The sequence below is a fragment of the Lissotriton vulgaris genome, chromosome 4_1 (genome assembly GCF_964263255.1).
Source record: "Lissotriton vulgaris chromosome 4_1, aLisVul1.2, whole genome shotgun sequence".
Classification (NCBI taxonomy): domain Eukaryota; kingdom Metazoa; phylum Chordata; class Amphibia; order Caudata; family Salamandridae; genus Lissotriton; species Lissotriton vulgaris.
Genome location: NC_141691.1, coordinates 1,125,795,011 through 1,125,821,431, shown reverse-complemented (window position 1 = coordinate 1,125,821,431; position 26,421 = coordinate 1,125,795,011). Strand labels below are relative to the sequence as shown.

At 44.7% G+C, this 26,421-nt stretch overlaps 1 protein-coding gene across 8 annotated transcripts in view; it reads right to left on the bottom strand.

Annotated features, from left to right (window-relative positions):
* Positions 1–26,421, bottom strand: part of PTPN3 (protein tyrosine phosphatase non-receptor type 3) — a 1,864,164-nt gene that overhangs the window by 902,931 nt on the left and 934,812 nt on the right. For all 8 annotated transcript variants that reach the window (XM_086965368.1, XM_086965363.1, XM_086965366.1 and 5 more), the window contains one exon: positions 18,534–18,706. In XM_086965368.1, coding sequence (XP_086821494.1) covers positions 18,534–18,706 — 173 coding nt within the window. The remainder of the gene's footprint in view (positions 1–18,533; positions 18,707–26,421) is intronic.

Here is a 26,421-nt window from a genome sequence, read left to right as displayed (position 1 = left end):
GGAGGTGCCCAGTGGTGTACACATTTTGGACTCTTTGCTGGCTGATATAAAGAGGGGTATGGGCTTTCATGTTAATAATTCACTACTACATTGATTATTGAGATATATTAAAAATCCCAAAGGGCGCAGATGGCCTATACATTAATGCAGCTGCTTTTGGTGTTAACAAAATGCTGAGTCACTATAACATGGATAGGTCAATGCTCCCCCATGGTTGATGCTTGGCATCGAAATGTGAGGCAGTGGACACTTGCTGAAAAAACCCATATGAAATTAAGCAGGAGGGATAAGAAGCTGGAAGACGATCTCAGGGAACAGAGGGTATTGTGTGATGCATGTTTTCATCCAATTGAAACAACAGGAGAGAAAGGGTTTCTAGGACCACTCTTTTACCCCTTACAGATAAATTTATATCAATCAACATAAGAGTGTCAAACAAAGGAAACAGACATCAAAAAAGAGAGTGGGAAGCCAGATGTGCAGGTAGTCAGTGTAGTGGTTTATACCGACTATAGGTTCCCAATTAGTAAAGGAATAGAGTGCACGTGCTTAGTGTGGAAAAAGGACCCTCAGGCCCCAACTGAAAGTTGGTACCCAGTTGTCTTCATTGGGCCCCTGATAATTTGAAAGGAACATGAAATAGTGATTGGAAAAGTGCTTTAAAAAGAGTGTAGGCTACTCATCAAGCAATTCGTTTTATTGAGAAGGTAGCTCTGACTATTAAAATCGGTGAAAAAAAGGATGGACTGGTGATTGGTTGAGTTAGTTTGAACCAATAAGTCCTCACAGTAGTGACAAACAAATTTGTCACTACTGTGAGGACTTATTGGTTCAAACTAACTCAACCAATCACCAGTCCATCCTTTCTTTCACTGATTTTAATAGTCAGAGCTACCTTCTCAATAAAACGAATTGCTTGATGAGTAGCCTACACCCTTTTTAAAGCACTTTTCCAATCACTATTTCATGTTCCTTTCAAATTATCAGGGGCCCAATGAAGACAACTGGCTACCAACTTTCAGTTGGGGCCTGAGGGTCCTTTTTCCACACTAAGCACGTGCACTCTATTCCTTTACTAATTGGGAACCTATAGTCGGTATAAACCACTACACTGACTACCTGCACATCTGGCTCCCCACTCTCTTTTTTGATGTCTGTTTCCTTTGTTTGACACTCTTATGTTGATGCATTTTTTAATCCCTCCTTGGTTCAGAGTAACCCGGACAACTCTGATACTAGTGAGTGCATGTCTGTAGAAGAGAATGAATAGTAAGTGATGGGAATGTAACCTGGGTACGGTGGTGTGAACTGAATTGCCCGGAGTTATACTTTCTGGTTTAACGGTGTATGCTCTAGTGACCTCCACCGAATCTGCCGAATGTGACTGAACAACTGCTGCAAGTTTGTTGACAATGAAAAATAAAGATATTAAAAAAATGTGCAGCTCTTGTGCCAAATTCTATTGTAAAATGCAGCATTTTGGCCCCTACTTTTCAAGTCTGACTTGACAGTGCAGATGTCTGAATGTCAGCAGCCCTACATGCCAAGAACAGATGCATACTGGTAAGTAACATTTTCTGTTCAAGGCATGTGGGCTGCTGAATTAATATCTTAGCATAGACTGTATAGCAGTTTCTCCTCTAGCGGTGGTCGCCTTTACCAGCTGCAGTGGTTTGAAAAAGAGTTTTAAGGACAGCCTGGCCCACAGCAGCTTGTTGCTTAGCTTGCACGTCAACACAGTAATGTTTAGTGAAAGTGTGTATGGTAGACCATGTAGCGGCCCTACATATGTCTTCTAGGGGAATATTTCCAATGAAAGCCATGGATGCCCCCATTTTGCGCGCTGAGTGGGCTTTTGGGGGAACTGTTAAAGTGCACTTTGCCTTTTGATAGCATATTTGAATGCATTTAACTATCAATCTGGCTATTCCTGTTTTAGAAATGGAATTACCCTTATGTTGTGGTGAAAAGGCAACAAATAGTTGCTTTGTTTTTCTGAATGATTTAGTTTTGTCAACGTAATATAGCAGGGCTCTTTTAACGTCTAGTGTGTGTAGAGCTCTGCAGCCACTTACTGCGGGTTTTGAAAGCAAACTGACAATTCTATGGACTGATTGATGTGGAAAGTGGACATAACTTTTGGCATAAATTTAGGGTTTGTACGAAGCACTACCTTATTGTGGTGTATTTGCAAGAAGGATTCCTGAATGGTTAGTGCCTGTAGTTCACTCACTCGCCTGAGGGAAGTAATGTCAATTAAAAATGCCACCTTCCATGTTAAGAATTGTAGTTCACATGATTGAAGTGGTTCGAAGGGTGGTCCCATGAGTCTGGTAAGTACTATGTTTAAGTTCCAGACTGGCGAAGGTGGATGCTTTGGAGGGATAATTCCATAAAAGCTTTGATAGGTGATATTCTGAACAGGGACACATGTTGTCTGTTTTGAAGATATGCTGCTATAGCAGCAAGGTGTAGCCTTATGGATGAGTATGCTAGATTACATCTTTGAAGATGTAGCAGGTAACAGATTATGTTTTGGATTGAGGCATCTAATGGATTGACTTGGTTATTATTACAATAAAATGCAAATCTTTTCCATTTAGCTGCGTAGCATGCTCTGGTAGTGGGGCGCCTTGCTTCCTTGATAATATTCATGCAGTCTGGAGGCAAGTTAAGATATCCGAATTCTAAGACCTCAGGAGCCAGATCGCTAGGTTCCTCTGATTGGGTTCTGGGTGCCTGATTTCTCCATGGTTCTGTGTTAGCAATTGTGGCGAAAGGCGCAGTCTTTGTTGAGGAACTACTGAGAGTTCTAAGAGCGTCGTGTATCATGGCTGTCTTGCCCATGTGGGAGCAACCAGGATCATTGTGAGTGACTGTTGCCTTAGTTTGCATGCCACTAATGGAATCAGTGGGGTTGGTGGAAAAGCGTAAGCAAATCTGCCTGACCAGTTCATCCATATCGCATTGCCTTGTGACAACGGGTGTGGGAACCAGGCGGCAAAGGACGGGCATTTTGAGTTTTCTTTTGTGGCAAACAGATCTATTTCTGGATGTCCCCACTTTTGGAAGAATGGTTGTAGAACCTGAGGGTGAATCTCTAATTTGGGTGGTTGTGGACTGTGTCGGCTTAGTAGATCTGACATCTGATTGTCTATCCCTGGGAGGTGTTCTGCCAGGAGAAAGATGTTCTTTGGAATTGCCCACCTCCATATGCTCTGTGCTAGGTGAGATAGCTGCAGAGAGTGTGTCCCTCCCTGTTTTTGGATGTAGTACATGGCTGTCATGTTGTCCGTCTGGATTAACACAGCCTCTTTGCACAAGTATTTCTGAAAGGCTTTCATTGCTAGAAATACTGCTAGTAACTCTAAGTGGCTTATATGTAGTGTCTTTTGCTTGACTGTCCAGAGACCTTGGACTGTGTATTGAAGGAGATGGGCTCCCCAACCTGTCAGTGATGCTTCCGCTGTTAATACTACTTGTGGAACTGGCTCTTGGAATAGTCGCCCCTTGGAAAGGTTTTGTGGGTTCCACCACTGCAGAGAGTTGTAAGTGCGACTGTCTACCAACACTAGGGGCCAGATGTAGGTAATCCCGATTTACCTACTCTTAAATACCGAATCATACTGATTCGGTATTTAAGAGTAGGTAAATGGGATGTAGGTAATTTCACTTTTGAAATTACCGAATCGGAATGATTCGATAATTACGGAATCGGTATTTACCGATTCGGTAATTGCCATAGATTCCTATGGGCCTTGAGGCCCATAGGAATCAATGCCAATTACCGAATCGGTAAATACCGATTCGGTAAAATTACCAAATTTGCAAGGGGGACAGGGTGTCACTTTGACACCCTGTTGCACCCCTCAATTGTGCATGGGTGCACATGTTGCTGACATACATGCCCTTAGGGCATGTATGTCTGCAACATGGCACGTTTTTTAAAGCAAATAAAATGCTTTTTGAAGGGATTTCATTATTTACCACAAACTTCTAGTTGGTGGTAAATAACGAAGTCTTAAACCCTTGTAGCACTCATTACAGTGCTACCTACACGTTGAATTACAGAATTGGTAATTTTACCAATTCGGTATTTTACCGAATCAGAAAAAATTACAAATTCGGTAAAATTACCGATTCTGTAATTTAACATGCCCCTACATCTCAATATCCAAATACCGGTCGGAAACGGCCGAAAATCTGTATTTTCGGCTGTTTCCGACCGGTATTTGGATACCTACATCTGGCCCTAGGTCTTTTAGTTGTCCTTGAGCTTGGTTCCACTGTCGTGCTAGGCATTCCTGTAAGGGACGCATTTGAAGCCGAGAATGAGGGACAATGAATATGCAGGAGGCCATCATGCCTATAAGCTGCACGAACACTCGAGCTGGCAGGGAGTGTTGTGGCTGAAATCTTTGAATGAGAGCCTGTATGTTGGCTATCCTGGCTGGATTTGGATATGCCTTCGTCATTGAGGTATTTATTGTTGCTCCCAGATATTGTTGTATGTGGGAGGGTTGCAGATGTGATTTTGGGTAATTTATGGAAAATCCTAGATTGTGCAGTAGTTGGATTGTCTGCGACTTATGGCTTGCACACTGTGCATATGAGTTGGCTTTTATGAGCCAATCGTCGAGGTAGGGGAACACATGGATGTGTTGCCTTCTGAGGTGTGCTGCTACTACTGCTAGGCATTTTGTAAAAACCCTTGGTGCTGTAGTTACCCCAAAGGAGAGAACTTTGAATTGATAGTGGTGACCTTCTATTGTGAACCTGAGGTATATCCTGTGAGCTGGATGTATAGGGATGTGAAAGTATGCATCTTTGAGGTCTAATGTAGCAAGGAAGACGCCTTGCTGGAGTAGTGGGAGTACCTGTTGTAGAGTGATCATATGGAAATGCTCTGAAAGTATGTATTGGTTCAGAGGTCTGAGGTCAAATATTGGTCTGAGGGATCCGTCCTTTTTAGTAATGATGAGGTATAGAGAGTATACTCCTGTCCCTTGATGTTGAAAAGGTACTGGCTTTATGGCACCCTTTTCCAGCATGGATAGCACCTCTTGTTGTAACAGCGTGATGTGTTCTTTGGACATTGGACGCTGTTTGGGCGGTATGTTGGGTGGAGTAGAAGTGAGTTCCAGGCTGTAACCATACTGGATAATTTGTCTCACCCATCGTGTTATTCTGCCTCCGACTGGTGTTAAGTTGTCTGGATGGAGTGTGAACCAGTCACTGTTTGTTGGCGGTGGAGGCTCAGATGTTATTGCCACCATGTCCTCTGCCCTTGTTATTGTTCCCTCTATAACCCCCTCTGTTGGAGCCTTTATTAAAGGTGCCTTGTCCAACTTTTAAATGATGAAGAGGTTTGGGATGCGTTGCCTCTGCCTGAGCCTCGAAAAGAGGAGCGACGAAAGGAGCTCCTAGACTGTTGAAATTGAAGTGCACCCATGGACTTAGCGGTGTCAGTATGGTATCAACTGCAGGGCCAAACAAGAAATCCTGGTTAATGGATTGATTGAGTATGGTAGATTGCACCTCATTTTTAAAGCCCGAGATGCGGAGCCAGGCATGCCGGTGTAGCAACACACTAGTATTGACAGACCTAGCAGCTGTACCAGCTGCATCAAGGGTGCATTTTATGGATGCGTTAGTGATGAATTTCCCTTCCTGTATTAGGTCATTTGCTTTTGTCTTATAGGGTTATGGTAGGTGTTGTAATAATCCCTCCAGTTCATCATAGTGTGCTCTGTCATAGCGTGCTAGGAGAGCTTGTGCATTGGCAATTCTCCAGGTATTTGCTGTCTTTTCCCAGAGGTTTCTAAAATTTTTGACTCCTTGTCAGGAGGGGGGGGGGGGCATCACCTGTTTGCAAATTTGCCCTTTTCCTAGCATTAGATACAACTAGAGAGTCTAGTGGTAGCTGAGACTTGATATAAGAGGGTCTGTAGGGGCTAGTTTATATTCTTTTCAATTCTTGGATTAAGGACACGCGCCCTGGCTGGGTCTTTAAAGATGTCTGGTGCATGCTTTAGTACTCCCTTCAGCAAAGGGAGTATACATACGCTCGTCTCTGATGTTGGGAAGGTGTGAAATAGGAAATCCTCCTCTATAGGGTCAGTGGGCATGCTTACGCCATGATACTGAACTGCTCTGTCCACTAGCTAGTTAAAAGCGACAGTGTCGTCAGTAGGAGATGGTTTAGTGGGGCATGGTGAGGGATCGGGAATGGGTTGTGGATCATATGGATCATCAGGGTCATTCTGATCGTCCCATGTGTGATCCTGGTTTCCTTGATCATCAGGGTCTATAACATCCTGTTGAGGATCTTCACCCATGTCTTCTGCCTCATCATAAAGTGGAGGTGTAGGAGAATATGGAACATAAGGCATGTTAGGAGTGAAAGGAGGAGGTGTGAAAGGTCTAGAAGGGGATGTCCCAAAGTCCTTTTTCTTAGGAGGAACAGGAGAAGGAGCTTCAGTGTCCAGTCTTCTCTTGTTCTTATTGTAAACTGATATATGTCCTGTCAGGTTCTATATACAGTCTATTTTGGTCTGGGCTCAGTGGATCAGGATGAAAAAATTCTTCTTCCACTGTCCGTGGCTTCGGTGCCATGTGGAGAAGTGTGGCTCAGTGGTTAGAGGCGGCAGACCCGGAAGCTGGGATCGACCGTGGACCAGGGTTCGATTCCCCGCCTCAGCAGGTCTCGGGCTCAAAATTCCACGGCCTCGATAATTCTCGCTCCGGTGCCTACTCGACTCACGGGGTCTCACTCTGCAACTCTGGGCAATAGCTTGCTTAATCTCCACTACGGCCCCTCACGGCGGGATGCCTGGCTTTCACCCTGTGGACACCCTGCCGGGGCCTCTCACAGGGGAATACCAGGACGGGTTCCCTAAGCAAGCGCCAGGATGCCCTTTGGGTGGCAGGTTGCGCTATATAAGTACACCTACATTTACATTTACATTTACATTTTGGATCGGTCACTTGCTTGTTTTATTTTTCTGTAGAGCTTCTTTTTGTCGGCTCGACGACTCTTTTCGGCTTGACAGCCTTGTTTGACTCGACGACCTTCTTCGGTTCGACAGTCTTTTTTGGGTCGATAGCCTTTTTCGGCTCGATGTGTTTTTTCGGCTCTACGACTTTTTTCGGTTCGACTGCCTTTTTCGGTTCGACGGCCTTCTTCGGCTCGGTGGCAGTCTTCGTAACGACGACTTTCTTTGGGTCGATTCCTTTTTTCGGGTCGATTACCTTTTTTGGGTCAACGGTCTTCTTTGGATCGACGGCCTTCTTTGGGTCGACAGTCTTCTTTGGATCGACCACCTTATTCGGGTCGACGGTCTTTTCGGATCGACGACCCTCTTTGGCTCGACGGCCTTTTTCGGATCGACGACTTTTTAAATGCTGGCGCCCGTTCTCTGCTCTGCGGCCGTTTTTGAGTTTTCGGCCTTCTTGGGAAGTGTTTTGCTCGGTCACGGGGTACCGGAAGGCTTGGGTATGGTCTTTCGAGCCGAGCCGGAAGGCGGGGCTTCTGAAGCGGTGTTTCGGTCGCGGCTAAGGCTTTTAGGCGATGCTTTGACCGGAGCCTTGTCTGGAGGTGGAGGCAGGGTAGGGGCTTTGGTACTCACGGTTTGCTCCGGTGGGATGTCGTCATCGGAGTCCGACTGGTCTTCTACTGTGACTAGTTCTAGGTCGGAGTCCGCTGCCTCTGGGAGTTCATGTTTGTTGTTGAAGATGTTTTCTGGTTCAGGTGCCTGTTGCTGCATCTCTGGTCGAGCAGCTCTTCGGTTCCGGATAGTTTTGTTCGACCGGAACTGAGCACAAGCTGGACAGTTTTCTTTGTTGTGCTACGGAGAAAGGCACCTGTTGCATACTGTATGCTTGTCGCTATGTGGAAACTTGGATCGACATTGTGGGCATCTTTTGAACTGGGTCCTTTCCATCGGCAGGAGGCCCACGTGGCGTCGAAAAGGCCCAACGGCCCGCATCGACTACCAGAGATAGATGGAAAGAGTTGTCGAGTCGAGGGATACGGAGCGGAAACAATACCGTCGAAAGTATAAGGTTTTTGGCTTTAGAAAGTTGGAAAACTTTGGTCCCGAAGTTGGAGTTGTCGAAGTGCATCTGAACCTAATAGCGGAGAAAAACAATCTGAAGATGCCCATGCGCACTGTAGTCCAGGGAGGAGTCACCTATCTCGTGATACTTCGAAGACTCTTCCAAGACAACAAGATGCAAACATCCGGACCCAACACTAGGCGGAGATCTATGCTACGATATTAATTCAGCAGCCCACATGCCTCGAACTCACAGTTTTACCTCTTTGCGGCTCTTAATGCTAAAACACGAAAAGAGATTCTATATATGCGACTGTTGGCCATGCCGGTAGCCGAATTTAGCCCAGCATGGTCACACATAAAAACATGGGAGGCATGCAGTCTCTGCCCTAAAAAAGAGAATCATGGTTGCATCTTCCGTGCTGCTGCCCAGCCATAACTAACGAGAGAAGAACACTTCTTAGGGAACTATGCCTGAGCGAAAATGCAAGAACCTACCTAGAGACTTCGGCCATGTGTTTTACTCAAAAAGAACCCTACATCCTGGCTCACTGCGGGTGTGTCATACAAATCATCAGAGACGCTCTCCAGCCTCGTCCTGGGCTCCGACCTTGCCTTCGGATAGTCCAAAAGGTGATTCTGGATTATTTTAAAGGGAAGTCAGAATGATCCTTAGACAAGATCAGACCAAAGGAACATTCTTTGCTACCCTTTCAAGTGGGAGTAGCCAGTATAGCGACTGGCCTCTGTCCCCGCCTGGGAGAAACAACCAGAGACTGGAACCCTCCCAACAAATATTGGTCATTAAAAGACTCCTTCAAATTGAACTAAATCGCAATGCACTGGCACTTCACCGGGGGAGTCATCCCATTCAAGGTGCCAGAGGAAGTAGAGGAGATTTGAAGAACATTAACACAAGGACCTCTGGCCGATGGATCTGGTCGTAGAGTGCCAGAAAAACAAACATGAAAATATGCCCTGAGCTAAATGAACAAACTTAGTAATGTGCACTCTATTAGAACCTTCAATACTTTTGCCTGGGCTGATTCTGCACGACGGCTCTCTATTTTATGAAGATCTAATGTTTTAATTATTATTAATTCTATTACTGTTTTGCAATATTTTTAGTTAACTTATGCAAGAACTAAATAAATACCAAATACTTCATGCTATTTTAGGTTTAGTTTATCTTTTACCTAAAATGAAGTTCATGAACTGCAATGCATGAGGGACTATTTACACCTGAAAATGGCACTCAATGATCACACTTAATTTTTTATCTCATATTTTTGTATTTTATATAGAATTCAATACTTTTTGTATTTTTTTAACTTTAGTTGACTTTTCATTTTATTTTCAGGACTCTACTGCGAATCATTAACACCACCACCTTTACTACCACTACCTACATCAATACCACCTCCACCATTACCAACACAACAGCTTTTGTGCATGCCATTTTGCTTGCTTACTAAATGAAAGGCAGCTCCACTGGCTTTGGTAGTCGAAGTCCAAAACTATAGATGCATAACAGTGAATAACAGTATGATTTTTAACTGAGAAGTTCATAGTGACATTGAATAAACAATAAGAGCCAAGCTCAAGACAGCTGCTAATTGCTGGTGTTTCATGGCTGAATAGATGCAGTGATATAATGTTTATGTGTGATTACTGGTGGTGGTGTTAAAACCAACAATGCACTGCTGCTTTCAATGTTACAGGGACTGTAAGTTTTAGTGGAGACACTTTGCCTCGAGCATCATCTGTGAGGAGGCTGAAGAGCTGCCAAACCCGCTCTGCCACACCAAGAAAAGTTCATATTCTATAGATATACGCTGAATGAATGGCAAGTGAATAAACTGACAGGTACAATTCTCAAGCCAGGGGGGATACAGAAGTATAGCCAAAAACAAAAAACAATCTGAATCTGGGAATAAAAAGCCTACAACTGCAATCTAATCGACCTGAAATTCCAATTCCTTCTTTAAAACCCACACCCGGCAATACAGATAATTGAAAGGCAAAGGACTTTTGCTGAGATCTTCGTTAAATTTAATACAAATATTTTAGACAGGGTTGAATTACCATTCTCACAGGCTCCCAACTAGCCAGGGATGCTGGTAAAAAAGATCCCACAGCAAAAGTAGGACAGAAGATTTTCTATTGTTCACAATATATTTTGGTTTACATGATTTCAGTTTTTTACAAAAGTCTGTGTTGCGCTATGACGTGAACTATTCCATAATTCTGTATTAAAAACTGCATAGGGTGAATTACATATTTTATGCATAGTGTTGGAAGTGGGGGTCCCTGTCGCTTACCGCTGCCCCCAAATGCTAGAGGCGTGCGTCCCTGACCCCTCGCTTCACAGTTAGGCTAAGTAAGGACACCGTCTTAGATAGCCCTGCTCACCCCCTTAGTACCTTAGCACGAGCAGCCAGGCTTATCCCCAAGGCATGAGTGTTAAGTATGTTCAACCACGCTCACAGTAACCCCATGATGTCATCACAAATGCACTCCACACGAGTATTGATGAAATTAGTATAATCTTTATATAAGCAATTATACGATACGACCACACAATACAAAATCTACATATAAGAATGGGTAGTATTCTTTCCGGTGGGTTGGTAGGTTCTGATCCTAACCACCGCTTCTAACAAACAGTGAAGCTCACTTCTAACCGTTTCCCAAAAGGTTAGGCAAGTTGTATTGCTAGAATGACACGTATTTCAAAAGGAAACAATACTGCAATGCGTAACGATATTCTCTTATATTGTGCAACAGAGAAACAATGCCATACGTAGCGCTACAGTCATGTACTTTGAAACTGAAGGGATAATGCAATGCGTATCACCACCAGCATGCCCTGTACCAGGAAGACACAAAGCAATGCATCACGCTACAATCCTGTACGGTGCAATGAAGAAATAATACACTGTGCAAAGTTATACTCAGATACTGTGCACTGAAGAAATAATGTAATGCGTCACGTTACAATCAGGTAATATTCAAGGGCGATCCCACTCTCCTCCCTGACGTCAGCGACTTGGACCTTGATCCGGAACTTAGCCACGGGCTGCGGCGGACTTGGGCCGGCGGCTCAGTTCTTCTGTGGCTGCCGGTCCGGGCCGCTGCTGATGTCCACACCAAGACCCACCCTCAGCACTGTGGAGACTTTACTTCACTTCGGTGCACACCTTAACCAGGCCCTCCTCACCAGCACCTCAGGTTGCACTTCGACACGCACACCACACGTCCAAGACTCGCCTCTTCTCTTTTCCCGGTGCACAGGATGTCCAGGCGCTCTTCACCAACGCCCTGGCTGCACCATGACACGCACGCTTGCGCGTCCGAGTTTCACCTCTTCTCCCAGTGCACACGATGTCCAGGCGCTCTTACCTAACGCCCTGACTGCACCACGACACACACTTTTGCACGTCAGAGACTCACTTCTTCTTTTGGTGCCTACGAAACCCCGACGCTCTTCACCAACACCCGGGCTGCACCACGACTCGCACCCAGCATGTCAGACAGCCGCGGTGCGTCCATTGGGGCGTAGGGGCGTAGCCCCACTAAGTTGGTGGACGCACCTGCGGCTGCAGTGCAGAGAGAGAAAATGAAGCGCAGCGCTTCAATTGGGAGTTCGTTCCGGGACCCGATGGCAGCAGGAGTGCGCAGGGGGTGGGGCTGGGTTGGGTTACAACATAACATCATGATGTGATGAATGTCAGTGTCTGCGCCTAGGAATTTAGGGCGGAAACTAGCTTGCGCATGCTCGTTAGCCGTCAAGTTGAGTAAGACGACCGAAGGGCCAGGGGGGTGTGTCTTTAGCTGGGCCCCGTTGTTTGAGAAGGTGCCAGGATGAGTAGTCTGTGTGCCCCCCTAGCCAATCCTGGCGCTTATGCAGCGCCAGGATTGACTGGTCCACCGCGCCAAAAGGACAGGCAATCCATTATTGGATGCCGCGCGTGGGTGGGTGGCACACTGGTGGGCTCTGCTCAGCACTTTATTAGTCATGGCCAATCACTGTGACTTCAGCATGTGAAGCCATTCAGTGATTGGCCATGATTTCGGGACGTGTGCGCCGTGACGTTTCCTTGTGCGCTGTGTACTTATAAATTTCTGTAGGGGGCGGGGGCTCCCTCTCTACTCTGTCTCGTGCACGCAGGCCAGGCAGCAGTTGACTTCAGTTGCAGTTGCAGGCAGCCCTGTTCACTTGACTGTGTTGATTCTGACAGACTAGTTGTTAGTCGTTGTTGACCATCCCGACCGTCATTCGAGTAAGTTACGCAATGTAACTGCCTGTATGGATTTGTTCTGAAGTTCATTGCATTGTGAGGCAACATGTTACATGTTCTCAGTGAGTAGATTGATTGCACCGCTATTTTCTTTGAAGGCCGCTTTCTGCAGCTCAACTCTCAGAAAGCACCGTGGATGATGTGATTATTATGGCCGCCTCCTGTCACTGTGTCCTGTCCCGGGACCCCGCTCCTCGCGCCTTCTCTCCCACCAGCGCTCCCTTGTCCCTTCACACCGTCCCACAGTTCAAACACAGGCGGTCATTTCTTTTTTAAAGTTAGCTCTCTGCACTCGCAGTGCTGCTTGGCAGCAAAAAATGCACTAAATCGATCTCTGTCTGTGTGTCACAATTTCGCTCCTTTCTGATGTCTCAACCTGCCAGTGCCACTTACGCCCAGTTTCTACCAGGCCAGCTTCTGTTCTGCAGCTACAGGTCACAGTGGACGGGCCTCCCTCGCTAAGCTTGCCTTTGAAAGAATATTTATCTGACCTGTGAGTCACAGGTCAGATAAATATTCTTTCGAAGGCAAGCCACCCTTTTGGAGCACGCGAAAAATAAGTTGGACGAAACTATCAAAAGTTCCTTCAGGAGCAGAAATGTCGTAAAATACAGTTCAGCATTGTGGGAAGCCTTTTGTTGTTTTTTAATATTTTTTTCTACACAGGTAAAATATTTTTCCCCATGGAGAAACCCCTTGCACTAACTCGCGAAGTTCACAAGGGTTTCTTTCTCCTTCCTTACCTTGAAAGGGAAATGATCTTACGGCTGTAGAGCGAGAAAGAGTCAGACACAGTTTTGCCACTAACTGATGCGTTTATGGGCGTTCTTAAACTCTCAAGGCATGCCATGCCTTGAACGGCCCACTACCCCTTACAAGGAATTGATTTCTGCGGAATATCCTTTAAATTTTGGATTGTATTATGAGGGAGTAAAATGATTTACGAGTGCAGTGCAAGCAAGGTGGTATCCTATTGTGAAAACACTGCATTCGTAAGTCCGGCCATTTGCAATGGCATCGTGAATTTACTAGCTCAAAATGGATTTGTGAATTAGGCCAAATGTTATTAGTTGGTTTAGTGTCATCAACCATAATTAATTTCATTGTATGTTGAGAAAATGCAGTATTAAGCTTTAAAGCGTGACACTTACACGAAAAGTTCTCGGTTTGGTTACTTGAACGATTATGAGAGAAGCTTTTGTATTTTGGGGAAGGAATTATCCATAAAGAGTCGATTCGTGATAAAATAACTTAATATGATTAAAGCTGGATATTAGATATCTGCTAACCGGGCAAAGTTGAGTTTAATAGGTACAGAACTCCAAGGGCTATCTCAAGATAGTAAAATGCGTGCCTTTTTTCAGTGCTCAAGTTTTTCAAATAAGGCCAATTTTATTCATCAATCGGGTAGACGTTAGATTTTGGGAGTTTTATAAAGTGCGTATCCTTCAGAGTGCTGTGTATATACAGGGTGCATTAAATAAAAATACCCTTACATTGCTGGTCAGTTAACCAGCATTCTAGTGAGGCCCGGCTGGCGTTGAAAGGTTAGTAAACTAACTGTTTCACTCGAGCACACGCAGCGTCCCCCTGCAAGGCGGAGCTCGATAACCCACCAAGGGTCCTGTAAATCAGACACTGGAAAATTGAACTCTGAGAAAACCGGTTATTACGTCGTGGCCGATAATCAGGGTGAGGCGTGTGTAGCCATTTTGTGCCACGCATTGGATGTGCCCTGTGGTAAGGAATGCATGTTGATTTATTGTCAACTGAACTGTACAGGGGCGGGCCCGGATTTATAGCAAAGAGGCCTGCATTCTGTGGAGACACGTGGGACTCTTTTTTCATTTCTAATGTACCCTTGGTGTTCCATTGGCGCCGGGCATCTCTGTTGCTCAGGGTTATTTCCCCCCCACATTTAAGTGGGCTGCTGTCTTGCCTGGCTTAAGCCAGCACGCACTCATTATACATCACGAGAGATCACGTACTGTTTTCATGGACGAATAGTAATTACCTGGTAATGGTTTAAAACATTTCCTGAAGGAACATAAAGCTGTTTTCTAAAAGTCAAGAGCACATTAAAAGGATTACCACGTTGATATGATTTTTAGATAACGCTAAAAGGGGTCCCAAATGGGCTTATGAAAAGGGATGCAATCTCTTTGATGGAAAGTGCACGGTCTGACAGCTTAGCATGCAAACAGGCCGCGCATATTGTCGTGATGAATGTGCATTTTCCTCCACAAAGGAGGCCAGAAATCAAATGTTTTCGTGCTGTCTTAATGGCACCAGTTCTGTGAGTGTGCAGGTTTCTTGTAAACGCAAAGGGCCTTTAAGTCGTTGGGATCGGGAAATAAACCTTTAAAACATTTCTGAGTGACAATCAAAGTCCAGGGCCAGTTGTATCTGATGCACAGTACAAATGAAGCTCCACAGATTGATTATGTAAACATCTTCCACAATAGCACGTTTTTGAAGGTGCTAGATTTATTATTAGGCCCCAAACATCAGGAAAACTTTGACATTTAACAAGGTCATGCTAATGCAGTGACATTGAGGTCTAACCAAGACATCCATAAACTCTGCATTTTAATGTTTAAATTTCGGAAAGTTCCCAGGATCACAGCTACCTTCAGTGCAGTCGGTGCACTGAAGGTAGCTGTGATCCTGGGAAGCTAACTTTAGATATCCAACCAGAGCATGTAGGGGGTCATCTTCCTTGCTAACCTTCCTTTCCACACCACTGAAAGTTCAGCGACTGGTCTTGGGTACAGCACAAAATACATCTTTTTTTGGCACCAGATATTTGAACAGCACCTTCATATGGTGTTCTGCAGCTGGTACTAATAACCCGAGATATATTGAGTGCAGTCAGTACCAATGCAATGTTTCTGGCTCTACAAATGACATCTTGCCTTGCCCGGCAATAAGACCACACATAGTGTTTCAGTAGCTAGGTACCCCTCCCCCCTTATGATGGCACCTACAGCTGCTACCTAGTATTACTGTAATGCAGCACCACCATGAGGGCAGGTGTCAATGGCCTTGATATTCTCAATCCCAACAAAAAGAGAGAAACTTCTCAGCACCTGTGGTCCTGTGGTGTCTTAAAGTAAATGAATACCGTGTCATTAACCTTCACATCGAGGTACTGAGGTTCAGAAACAACATTGACTTTTCAACTATTTTAAAGGAAGATTGATGCAAACTCTTAAAAGTTAATATCTAATGGTTAAAACCCCAAAACAATCAAATTATCTAGTTATAGTTTAGTGCGCTACCTATATCTTGAGTCCCCACCATGCACTGCCTATGCTCTGACCTTTTAGGTCAAACGATGGAAGCATTTTTCTTACTGCATTCTCTTTTTAACACGAAATATCATTGTCTACTAATAATAAAAGTGGAAGTTATCTGGTAGCGCTAGTTTCTCACAGTGCCTGCCAGTGGGTGAAAAGGGTGTTTAGATGTGCTCATCCAATCCCTGGCCTCTCAGCAGAACACAAAGAGCAATAGCCACGTGTGCCACCCACTTGTAATTGTGATTCTACTTCAAACAGTTTGAATAACATACATCGCTGTGGAAATATTGACTGGGTGAAAGTAAAACCTAGTGCTTACAGGTGAGTGGGAGTGGGTGGGGGTGAAGTGAAGATGCAAAAAGAAGTATATGCAGGAGAAATTGAACACAAGGTGGTGAAGAAGAAAGAATTGTAGTGTAAGAAATGTTGAGGTGGCATCTGTAGAAAGATATGAGGAGAAAAAGGGCACAGAGTGAAGTGGTGTGAGGGAAGAAAAGGCAGGTCTAGGATTCTCTGAAGTCCACTACACCTTTGAAAGACTTTCGTAATGTTTAATTCGGTCACATATTTCCAGAATTGAAACATGTTCCATTCTATTCACACCAAAATCTTTGTTTTGACTCCTTTACTTACTACTGCTAATTAGCAGAAAACAAAGCCAACAGGTCTGGCTCGTTTTAGGTGTGTTTTAGGACGGAATGTATGAAGCTCTGTGGTTATACTGAATAAGCAGCTACCTATGTTATGCCATCTATTAATGTAATAACTGCACTTTCACAATTGCTTTATTAACCTTCCTGCTTCCTCAAATTTGCTTGAAAATGCACGATTTTTCTTCAAAATGTTCTTGGGGGGGTTATCCCCCAAACCCCCCTTTTGGGGTTCAGGCTCGCTCGCTGCGTTCGCTCGCTAGGGTGCTGTATGCAAATCACTTTGCGCCCCACCACTTGAAAATCTCACCCACCGCCCCTGGTCAGAGACTCACTTCTTCCGTTGGTGCGCACAATGTCCAGGCGCTCCTCACCAACACCCTGGCTGCAACACGACACGCACACTGCACATCTGAGTCTCGCTTCTTCCTTTAGTGCACACGAGGCCCAGGCGCTCTTCCCCAACACCCTGCTGCACCACGACACGCACCCTTGCACGTCCGAGCCTCGGCTCATCTCCCCTTACACGCCATGAACAGACGCTCCTCAACAACGCCTTGCCCTGCACCACGACACACACTCTGCGCTTCTGAGACTTAGATTACTCCTGCGTGCACACGATCACAAGTCACAACTTCAGAGGGTCTCAAGCGGCAAAACGCATGCGCACACCACGTTGCCTGGGACTTCTCAGGAAACTTTTATGATCCTGTATTTCCAAATAGGGAGCCAGCTCACCTCGGGCCCTTGGGGTTACAAGACACAGCACAAAGCACAGTCTTCTTGAAGCAGGGGGACAAAGCGCCTCCAAGCACAGTCCCAACAGCCTCTTCTTTAGTTAGAACAGCAAACTGCAGACCAGCCCCAAATCACGAAGCAAGGATTGGTCTATCCACAGCAGTCTCTTCAGTTGTTCCTTCTTTAGCAGATGTTCCTCTGACCCTCTGACCACAGAACGGGTCCAAGCCTTTTCAGTCTCAAACCATATCGGTTTCATTCCAACATTCAGGGGCTTCAGCTCTCACAGTTATACCCCTTAATGTCTTTGAAATTTGTATGTGCTTAGGGGTCCCTGACCCCTCCCTAAATCAGTTCTGTGTGTCTCCCTCCCAGTGTCACCTCTCTCCCTTTGATGCTGGGGTCTGGATCCTTAATCACTCACCAGGAGATGGGGCAATTGGTTTATAGCACCAGCCCACACCGTTTCACCTCCCCCTATTCTCCAGATGCAGGGCAGCCTGGTGCCATCTCAACCCCTCCCTGGTTCAAGACCTCTCCCAGCTCCTCTCATCTGTCAGTTCCAGACAGACAATCCACATTTCAGAGACACACAGAAATGCTCAGAGCACAGAACTCAGCCACATTCTAAAAGAGCGGTTTATAAACACACAGTGACAAAACAACCTTCACAGAAAGATGCATTATGACACTGTGAGTCCATACATACTACACTTAACCTCTCCATTATAAACTGACAGGAAACTAGCCTATCAAACACAACACCCAGCCTCCGCCATTCTGTCCTATGGGCAGAATGACCTTTCAGTTTTTCACTGTCAGAACATAATACACACCCCAGTTAATGTTCTGCCTTTTACCTACAATGCACCCTGCCCAGGGATACCTGGTACCTACCAGGGGTGCCCCATGTGTATGTAAAAGGGAAAGTCAGGCCTGACAAGTGGTTGCACTTGTCAGGACTACATGCTAACTTAGCATTCTGCGTGCAGACCCTACACTGAAGGCCTGAGTTCCCTTCTCTGCGCAACCTTGGATTACTAGCCCTTGCACATACAGTGCACATCACTAGTGCAATCAATGTAATGGTGATTGGTTGGCCATGATTGGTATGTTTGCCTTACTACTAAAAGTAGTAAGGCAAACATACCAATCATGGCCAACCAATCTTCATTACATTTTATATAGGGAACTCCTGTACTTTGACACTGATCAGCAGTGGCAAAGAACCCAAAGCATCTAAGTTGGCATCTCTAAGTCAGGAATACGGTCTAGGGGGGGAAGCAAAAAGTTTAGGGAACTTTGAGCAAAAAGGCTAAGTCCTACACATAGTTGATGTTTATTCTGAAGAAAGTACAAAAGCAATATACTTCTTTGGACACCAAAAGAGACTAGTTGCAGTCGACATTAGGAAATAGACATTCTAAAACTAAACGTTTCCCCTCTACCTCCAACAAAACATTATTTCTTAAAGTATATACTCACTTGGCTTGGCTTCGAGCACTCACAGTCCAGTAATTGGACATTTGCTTTTTTTCATGAGGTAGTGATTTCATTGTTTGAAAAAATGTATGATGATCCACACACGATTTCCACAGGTTTTTGCATGCTCTGTAATTCAGCATATTGAAAGCAACGATATGTTCTCTAGATTCACACTGCAAACAAAATGTTAAAAAAGAAACAATTTAAGATATTCTTTTCAATATGTCTTTAATTGCGGCAGCGTTATACACACCTGCACAAAAATTCATCAAAAACCTTTCTGTTAAACATCAACTTTTACATTACTGTATTACAATAAATATACTTTCCTCACTGATAATCTGTTAACAAAGTTTGGAAAATATACAATATTTTTTTATGAGTTTAGTAATGTCATTTCTTTTCTAAATATACTAGTACTGTTACAAAAGCATCATACATAACATGGCATATATTTTATTTTAATATGTTGTATTTTTTTTTAATTGAATTAGGAAGTGTTAAAGGGTAGAAGCCCAGGGGAAAGTCCTCTTCATGAATCCCTGACACGTATGCTACAGAAATGGTGGGGTGCCGGAATCGCAGAACTTCCAGAGCATGACTCCCTGTGCCTTCACTTCCTCATTAAGGGTCAAACAAAAACAGTAATTTTACCTTATAAAGCTTTGTTGAGGAGGGTGCGGCCGGATCTCTCAAACTTCTTGTTACGCTGGGAGGCAGACCTACGGACGCCTCTCTCTGATACATTTTGGAGGAAAATATTAGAATCTTGTTCTAAAGGGTCTTGCATTGCTCACTTCAAACTCATTCAATTAATTCACTTCTATACCTCGTCCCTATTGAACCCCTGATGCATACATGCTATGTTCCGCGATCTCAGAGTGTTGTTAGTGCACCGTTGAGTACGTTTATTTTTTTCACATGGTCTGGCCTTGTCTGCTTTTATTGCCCGATTGGACGACGTTCCTTCAGGTGGCTCAGGGGTCGACAGATAGGGAGTTTATTCTGATCCCTTTGTTATGCTTACTGGGCCTTCATGAATGGTCGGTGGCTAGGAAGGCTACCAATAGATTATGAGATCTGGCCTTGATCCTTGCCTGCAGGCAACTGAGTATGAGTTGGAAGTCCATCCGGGTTCCCAATATATATCGCTGTTGGTTAGAGCTGACAAAGTGGGTGGACTGAGAACGGGAGGAGATTTGCCGAAAGGAGGCTAGGGGTGTTAAGAAGATACTGATATTATCTGCATGGGATACCATTTCATTAGCTTGCCCGCAGTATTTACAGAGGGGGCCGGGTGCTAGTGGATGATTCCCCTTCTGACGGCTCTCTGCCAACTTTGGATGTTGGAGTGCTGAGACTGACCTCGGGTGTCGCTCCCTAGTGGTCTTCAAATCTTTGTTTTATTTGTTTCATTGTGCTGCCTATTCACACCATCAAGGGTTTGGGGCTCTTGGGGTCTGTGCATAGTGAGCATGTTGGGAGGGGGCGGCAGTGCTTGTCCACTCCCATATGGTGTTCATTACACTCCTGTGGTCTTCTGGGCCCTTTCTTAGGGAGATGCACTGCCTTGCATGAGCATGTTAATTCTATTATTGAAACTAACTGCACATCTATTATGCTAACTGATTACTGTTGCCCTGTCTCTGAGTTAGGCTTGCCGACATTGCTGGTTCCTTTACACATTGGTTTATTGTGATGTGCAGTAAAAACACAATTTAAAAATATGTTTTTTTTAAAGATGATGCTTCCCAAGACAATAGAAGTTACTGACGCTATTCCTGTGCAGCCGCCTTTCTGAAGCCCGCAGCCACAGCAGAGTGATTCCTTGGGCGGAGCGCCCTCCTTCAATTGCCATTTTGCAGGGGACCAAGGATTTCGTAGGCCCCTGCCTCCACCTCTGTCTTGCCATTAGGGATGTAGTTGCCCTTTTGGCCTTCAGTTGGTTCCTCTCTGGGGCTTAGGTGGGATGCTGTTTGGACAGGATGGTTATTTGTCTCAGTCCTTGGGGGGTGTTGGGGGTCTTGCTGGGATATGGTTCTGTGTTTTGTTGTGTATTTGTTTGTTTGCTGGCGGTGGTACGTATGTGGCTATGGAGATGTGTGTTTGATACAGTGGGGCATTCCTGGTTGTGGGAGGCTCTACTGCTGGTGGGATCACAGTGTGGTTCTATTTCTTCCTGAACTCACACTTAAGGCTTCACAAACTAAATTGCTTGCATGGAATGTGCGTGCCTCTCTTCCCCCTCTAAGAGTTATAATGTGCTGATTATTTGAAACATCGGGGGTCCATGTTGCATTTCTCCAAGAGACCCACCTTATGGAGACTGAGGGCTGCACCCTTCAGGGGGCGCTGACAGAGCCAGCTGTATACTACTGCTTATTCTGCCTTTTCACATGGCACCCTTATTTGGATTAGGCCTGGAGTCCCTTTCCGCTTGCACAGGGTGGTTACTGTTCTAGAGGGTCGCTAGGTCCTAGTATTGGGGAACGTTAATGGCAGAGAGGTCACCCTCTTACATTTTGTTGCCACTGAATATGGATCAATCTTCGTTCCTTATTAGCTTGGTGCCCCTGCTTTCTCTTATGGTCCCCTACTGGAGAGTGGTGGGGGGATGTGTGATTTTAATTCTGTTTAGGATTTAAACCTCGATCGGTCCCATTCGCTCCTAAGTGGCACTCCCATGGGCCAAAAGGCAGAGACAGCCCATTTGTGGACTGTCCGCTGGGATTTAATAGATTGTTGGTGGGTTTGTCACCCAGAGACTCGTGTATACTCCTACCATTATGGATTGAATGATTTTAAGGTTCTACTTGACAGACTATACAAATGTAGAGCACTCTATGGCCGAGTGGGTGGGTGGGAATACTAGCAAAAACGTATTCTGATCATGCTCCTGCACTGGGCACGTTTCAATGGTCCACCTCCAGGTTTAGGATGCCTACATGGGGCCTTGCTCTAACACTTCTGAATGATCAGGCTCTTCGGGGTCTGTTAGGAGGACAGATTTCTCAGTACTGGAATGATAATGTTGGTAAGGCCTTGTTGGTGGGCATGGAATGGGAGGCTATAAAGGTGGTGATGCAGGGGTATTGTATCTCTAGTAAAGTGGGGGTTCATACTCAGCTTCTATTGGATATTCAACCATAAGAGGCAGTGTTGGATGGTCTTCCAAGTGAGCTGGAAGGGACCTCAGATAGTAGGGGATGCTTGTTGGAGGCACGAGACAGGTTGTCTATACTTGTGGGCTACCTTCGTCTCTTTGATCATAAGGTGTATGCGGCTATGGCACCTGTGGAGCCGGATAAGTCAGGCAGGATGTTGGCGTGGCTTTTACAAGATGTCGGGGAGGTCAGTTTATCATACAGTTACATGGACCTTCGGGGAGTGATTTCTTCACACAGGAGGAGATCAATGAGGTCTTCCTGCAGTACTATGGTGAACTGTACTCCTCGGGGTGGCGTGTAGTCAGAGGGAAATGCAGGATTATTTTGCAGATGCTTCTCCAGTGGCCCTTTAGTCGAAAGTGGCAGATCAATTGGATGTGGATATTACCGAGTAGGAGGTTCGGGCAGCGATTAAGGACATGGCGAGGGGTAAGGTGCCTGGCTTCGACACCGCCTTCACGTCATAATTTGTTCCTAGGCTAGTGGTGCTTTCCAATGACTCTGGGCAGTGTGGTCAGCTTCCGCCTTTGCTGAGAAAGGCAGCAGTCGTGTCACTTTCTAAGAAGGACAGGACCCTATTCTTCTTGATTCATACAGCCCCCTTTCTATGCTTAATGCTGATTATAAGACTCTCAGTAAATTTTGGCAACTCAACTACTCCCTCATATGTACTCTTTCGTTCATCTGAACCAAAAGTGCTTCATCCCTATGCACAGCACTATGCCTAATATTGGGCAATTGTTTCTAGCCTTAGACTGTTGGGAGCTTCTCCTGCCGGTCTTTGATCATGCTAAAGGTACTGGCTGATGAGGCTAGGTCTCCTCCCAGGAATTCTGCAACTTTTAAAAGCTCAAAGGCACCCAAGTCTGAAAGAGTGCTTTCCCTTTTTCTGTGATCCAAACGTGTAGAATTTCTGAGCTACTGTCATTCCTGCTACTTGTTTAGACTAGCTCTGGTAGATATTGAATACCCCCATCTGAACAGCTATCTCACTGGGGATATTGGTCACAAACATGAGATGGAGAGGGGTAGGTTTCATTGTGGCAGGTGAATCCCTCTCTTACATTAAAAAACAGTGTCTTACTTTATCCCTTCTCCCAACAGGCGTATCTCACTCTGAAAGGGACATTGGATATGCATATGTGGGAGCTTACAGTTCTAAAATGACAATGTCCTCCCAGCATATTGTACACCACCATAATGTGCAGCACACACATGCATAGTCCAATAAAATTCACCACTCACCTCTTCAGATGTACACTTGTGAAACCACAAATCACACACATGCAGGTGAGCATGTTGATGATCAATGTCCTTAGTATTTATTTTGAGGGGGGGCACAGGTAGAGTTAATAGTCAGTCCCACACAGAGTAGGGGGTGAAAAGTATTGTGTCCTTACTAGAAATAATTTGCTCATACTTAAGTCATACATGGCCTTCTTAGAAATGGTAGTAGCCACTCTTAAAAAAAGAGTCAATTTTTAGTCATCCCTGATGCATAAGCCAGTCCTGTTGATAAACCCTGAAGAACGTTGTTTATACAGGAGTATGCTCAGTGCCGACATGATTGCTGAGCTCAATGGGGGTGAGGGAAGCATATAGGCAGGATGGCACAGCTTCGCAGAGGGGTTTCTCCCCAACAGGTCTTTTCTTTACCAGTTATCGGTACTTTTTTCATCTCAGTAACAGGTCCATTTTGCTCTACAATCTTGTCTATTAAGGTACAGTTCTTTTCTCTGGGGGTTTCTTCCTTTTGAACCTTTAGAAACACACCAGGAAGGATTAGCTGTAATATACTTTAAAAAAAAAAGCTTAGTCAAGTTTCAAGGTTTACAGATATAGATGACCTGGTCATAGAACACTTTGTATACAGTGTAAGGACACCAAATATTATTCTCTATTCCTTGAGAGGCCAACAGATTAGTTTCTAGACAATCCATGTCTTATTTATTTATTTTTGATTAGTCATGTCCTACCTGCTTTGTTTGGCAATCTTTGCAACTTCTATATCTTAGTTTTCTTGATGCCAATTTGCTTCAGTTGTAGCATTCCAGTAGTGGTAGTATATTCGTTTTACCAAATTTAGTGAGCTATTCATGCTCTTCAAATAAGATTTCTAGAGTTCTTCCCCCAAGTACTGCTGAAATATCAGCCAGCAACCTTGACCAGGTTAATGAGATTGTTTCTGTTTCTGTTTCCCTGTATGAACACATCTATCTTAACCTCAATAAGACACTGTGTTTCCTCATCTACCAGACTCCTCAATTCAATTATCCACTCTAAGAAGGCTCTTTATGGCATCCGTCTACACCAGGAACGGTAAGTAATTTCACCAGGTCTGGGTAGCATATGTACAAGTCAAAAAACAGGGAGTAACGGGCAGCAGACCCCCGCACAACCCCGTATATAGCTCCGTCCATTATCCCCAAGGGGGTGAGTGTTTGATTCGCTCAAACGCTCCGTCCATCATCCCCAAGGGGGTGAGTGTTTGATTTGCTCCAACGCTCCGTCCATCATACCCTTTGGTATCACCCTGTATATGAGCACTGACGCCCTAGAATGGAAGTAAAAGTCACTCACCTTAGGTAACATTCTCTCTGAAGGATCTTTCTGCAGAATATAAAAAAATTTCAGCAATGATTCCCAAAGTTGTCACGTGCCAAAAGCGTGGCTTCATCAAAGGAGTCTCTAACGTCATGATGACAGATCCCATAAGGGTTCCACTTAACTGCTGAGATAATTTCTGATTCAGAGAGGCCAGGAAAAAAAACAAAAGAGCTAAAGAAGAAGAACCCTTAAGAAAACATCTAACCACTTCCAAAAAGGGGATATGGGAGCACCAGGAAGAATATGTGGGAAGATCAAAAATCTGTCAGATAGACTGTTGAAGTACATGATTAACTTCTTTAACTTCTTCTAATGGATAACCTTCCCAGGGATTCCTCATCCAAGAAACACTTCTATAATACCAACCACTCATGAAGCAGGCATGAGAAGTGACAGCAAACTTATAAATATTCCAACAAATTAATCATGCTTGAAACCGGCATGAGGAGTGACAGCCAGCCAGCAATTGATGAAGGACAGATCCGTCAAACTAGCACTCTCAAAAAAGTTGAGAGGGTATACATCAATGTTCAAATGGTTGCTTGAGAGGTGTCCAGCTCAGCAACTCCTTTTAGTGCAGACATGACTGTCTTGCCACTTGAGGAATGAGCCCTGATTCACTGAGATACCAACCTCTTCTTCAATCACAAAAATCCAATGAAGTGGTGTTAGTCTTTCTATATTACACGGACTAGTTTATTTTCTCTCAGGGTTCAACACATGAACACTGCCTCTCATTCCAGCACGGCTCACCCCATTGGGCTCTGGTAAATGCAGTACCTTTACTTCAAAGTTGTGATCGTTTTTTACCAACGTTGGTTCAAGTAGTGCTGTTATCTCTAGACATGTGTTTCCATATCCAAAGAGATTTAAAATGGATAAACAGAGAGGATCAAATGAGGACCCAATGAGAAATAATAAGCCAAGTGCTACATGCCACACTACTGCCATTTCCAATTATTTTAACAGGTGCTTCTATTCCCTAGTTTAATGGTACTCAAATGTGTAACTCCAAAAGATGAAAGATTGGTTGTTATTGTTGTTAACAGTTGTTTTTCAGAAACTGCTAGCAGGGATATGTAATGTCACAAATATTCGACACCATGTACCCTCTGGGTCTCAACCTGGAATATACCATGTGAAATTAATAAAATCTGTTGTTAAAAAAAAAGCTGAAAGATTGGGTTAGCCTTGCCTGGATGCAAATTTATAAGCAGACATTAGCGGGAAATATTTAGCTCTCTGAACAACCTTTCAGGCTTTAAGACAACAATAAATGCATACACATTTTAAAATCCCTCGTCTTAAAATCTGACCATCAAAGGCAGCTGTAAAAAAGATAACTTTGCTCGTGTTCACAGATAAACGCCAGGAAGTCCTTCAAGTTATGTCTGACCATAGTTGTATTACAAAGGAAACACTGACCTGTAATACGGTGTGCACTTTCATTAAGTGTGCCTTACTAGAGCCCTTCCTCAAATTAATTGTAAGTCCACAAATTGTTTCCATCAGTTATTGTAAACACATGGAGTTGAAGGCATTTTATCCATGTGTTAGGGCATGGGTACTCACAAACTTTCTCTCGGGGGGCCAAATTTATAGTGTGGTTTATGTCCGAGGGCCGCACCGGTGGGGGCGGGGTCAGTGGGGGAAGGGGCGGGGCTAGAGCAAGAAAAAAAAACTGTGACCATGAGGTTGATCACAGGTCCCTGCAGCTGACGCCTTCGTCCACTTAGCAACCAGACCCGGCATACAGACATCTCTCTCTATCTCTGTCTTTCTCTCTCTCTCTCTCTCTCTCTCTCTCCCGCTCTCTCTCTCTCTCCATCTGTCTCACTCACTCTGACTGTCTCACTCCCTCTCTCCCTCACTCACTCCCTCTCTCCCTCTGTCTCACTCACTCCCTGCCTCCCTCTCACTCACTTTGACTGTCTCACTCCCTCTCTTCCTCTGTCTCACTCAATCTGAATGTCTCACTCTCTCTGTCTCCCTCTCCATCTCTGTCTCCCTCTCCATCTGTCTCCCTCTCCATCTGTCTCCCTCTCCCTCACTCGGTTTTCCTCTCCCTCAGTTTCCCTCTCCCTCACTCAGTTTCCCTCTACCTCTGTTTCCCT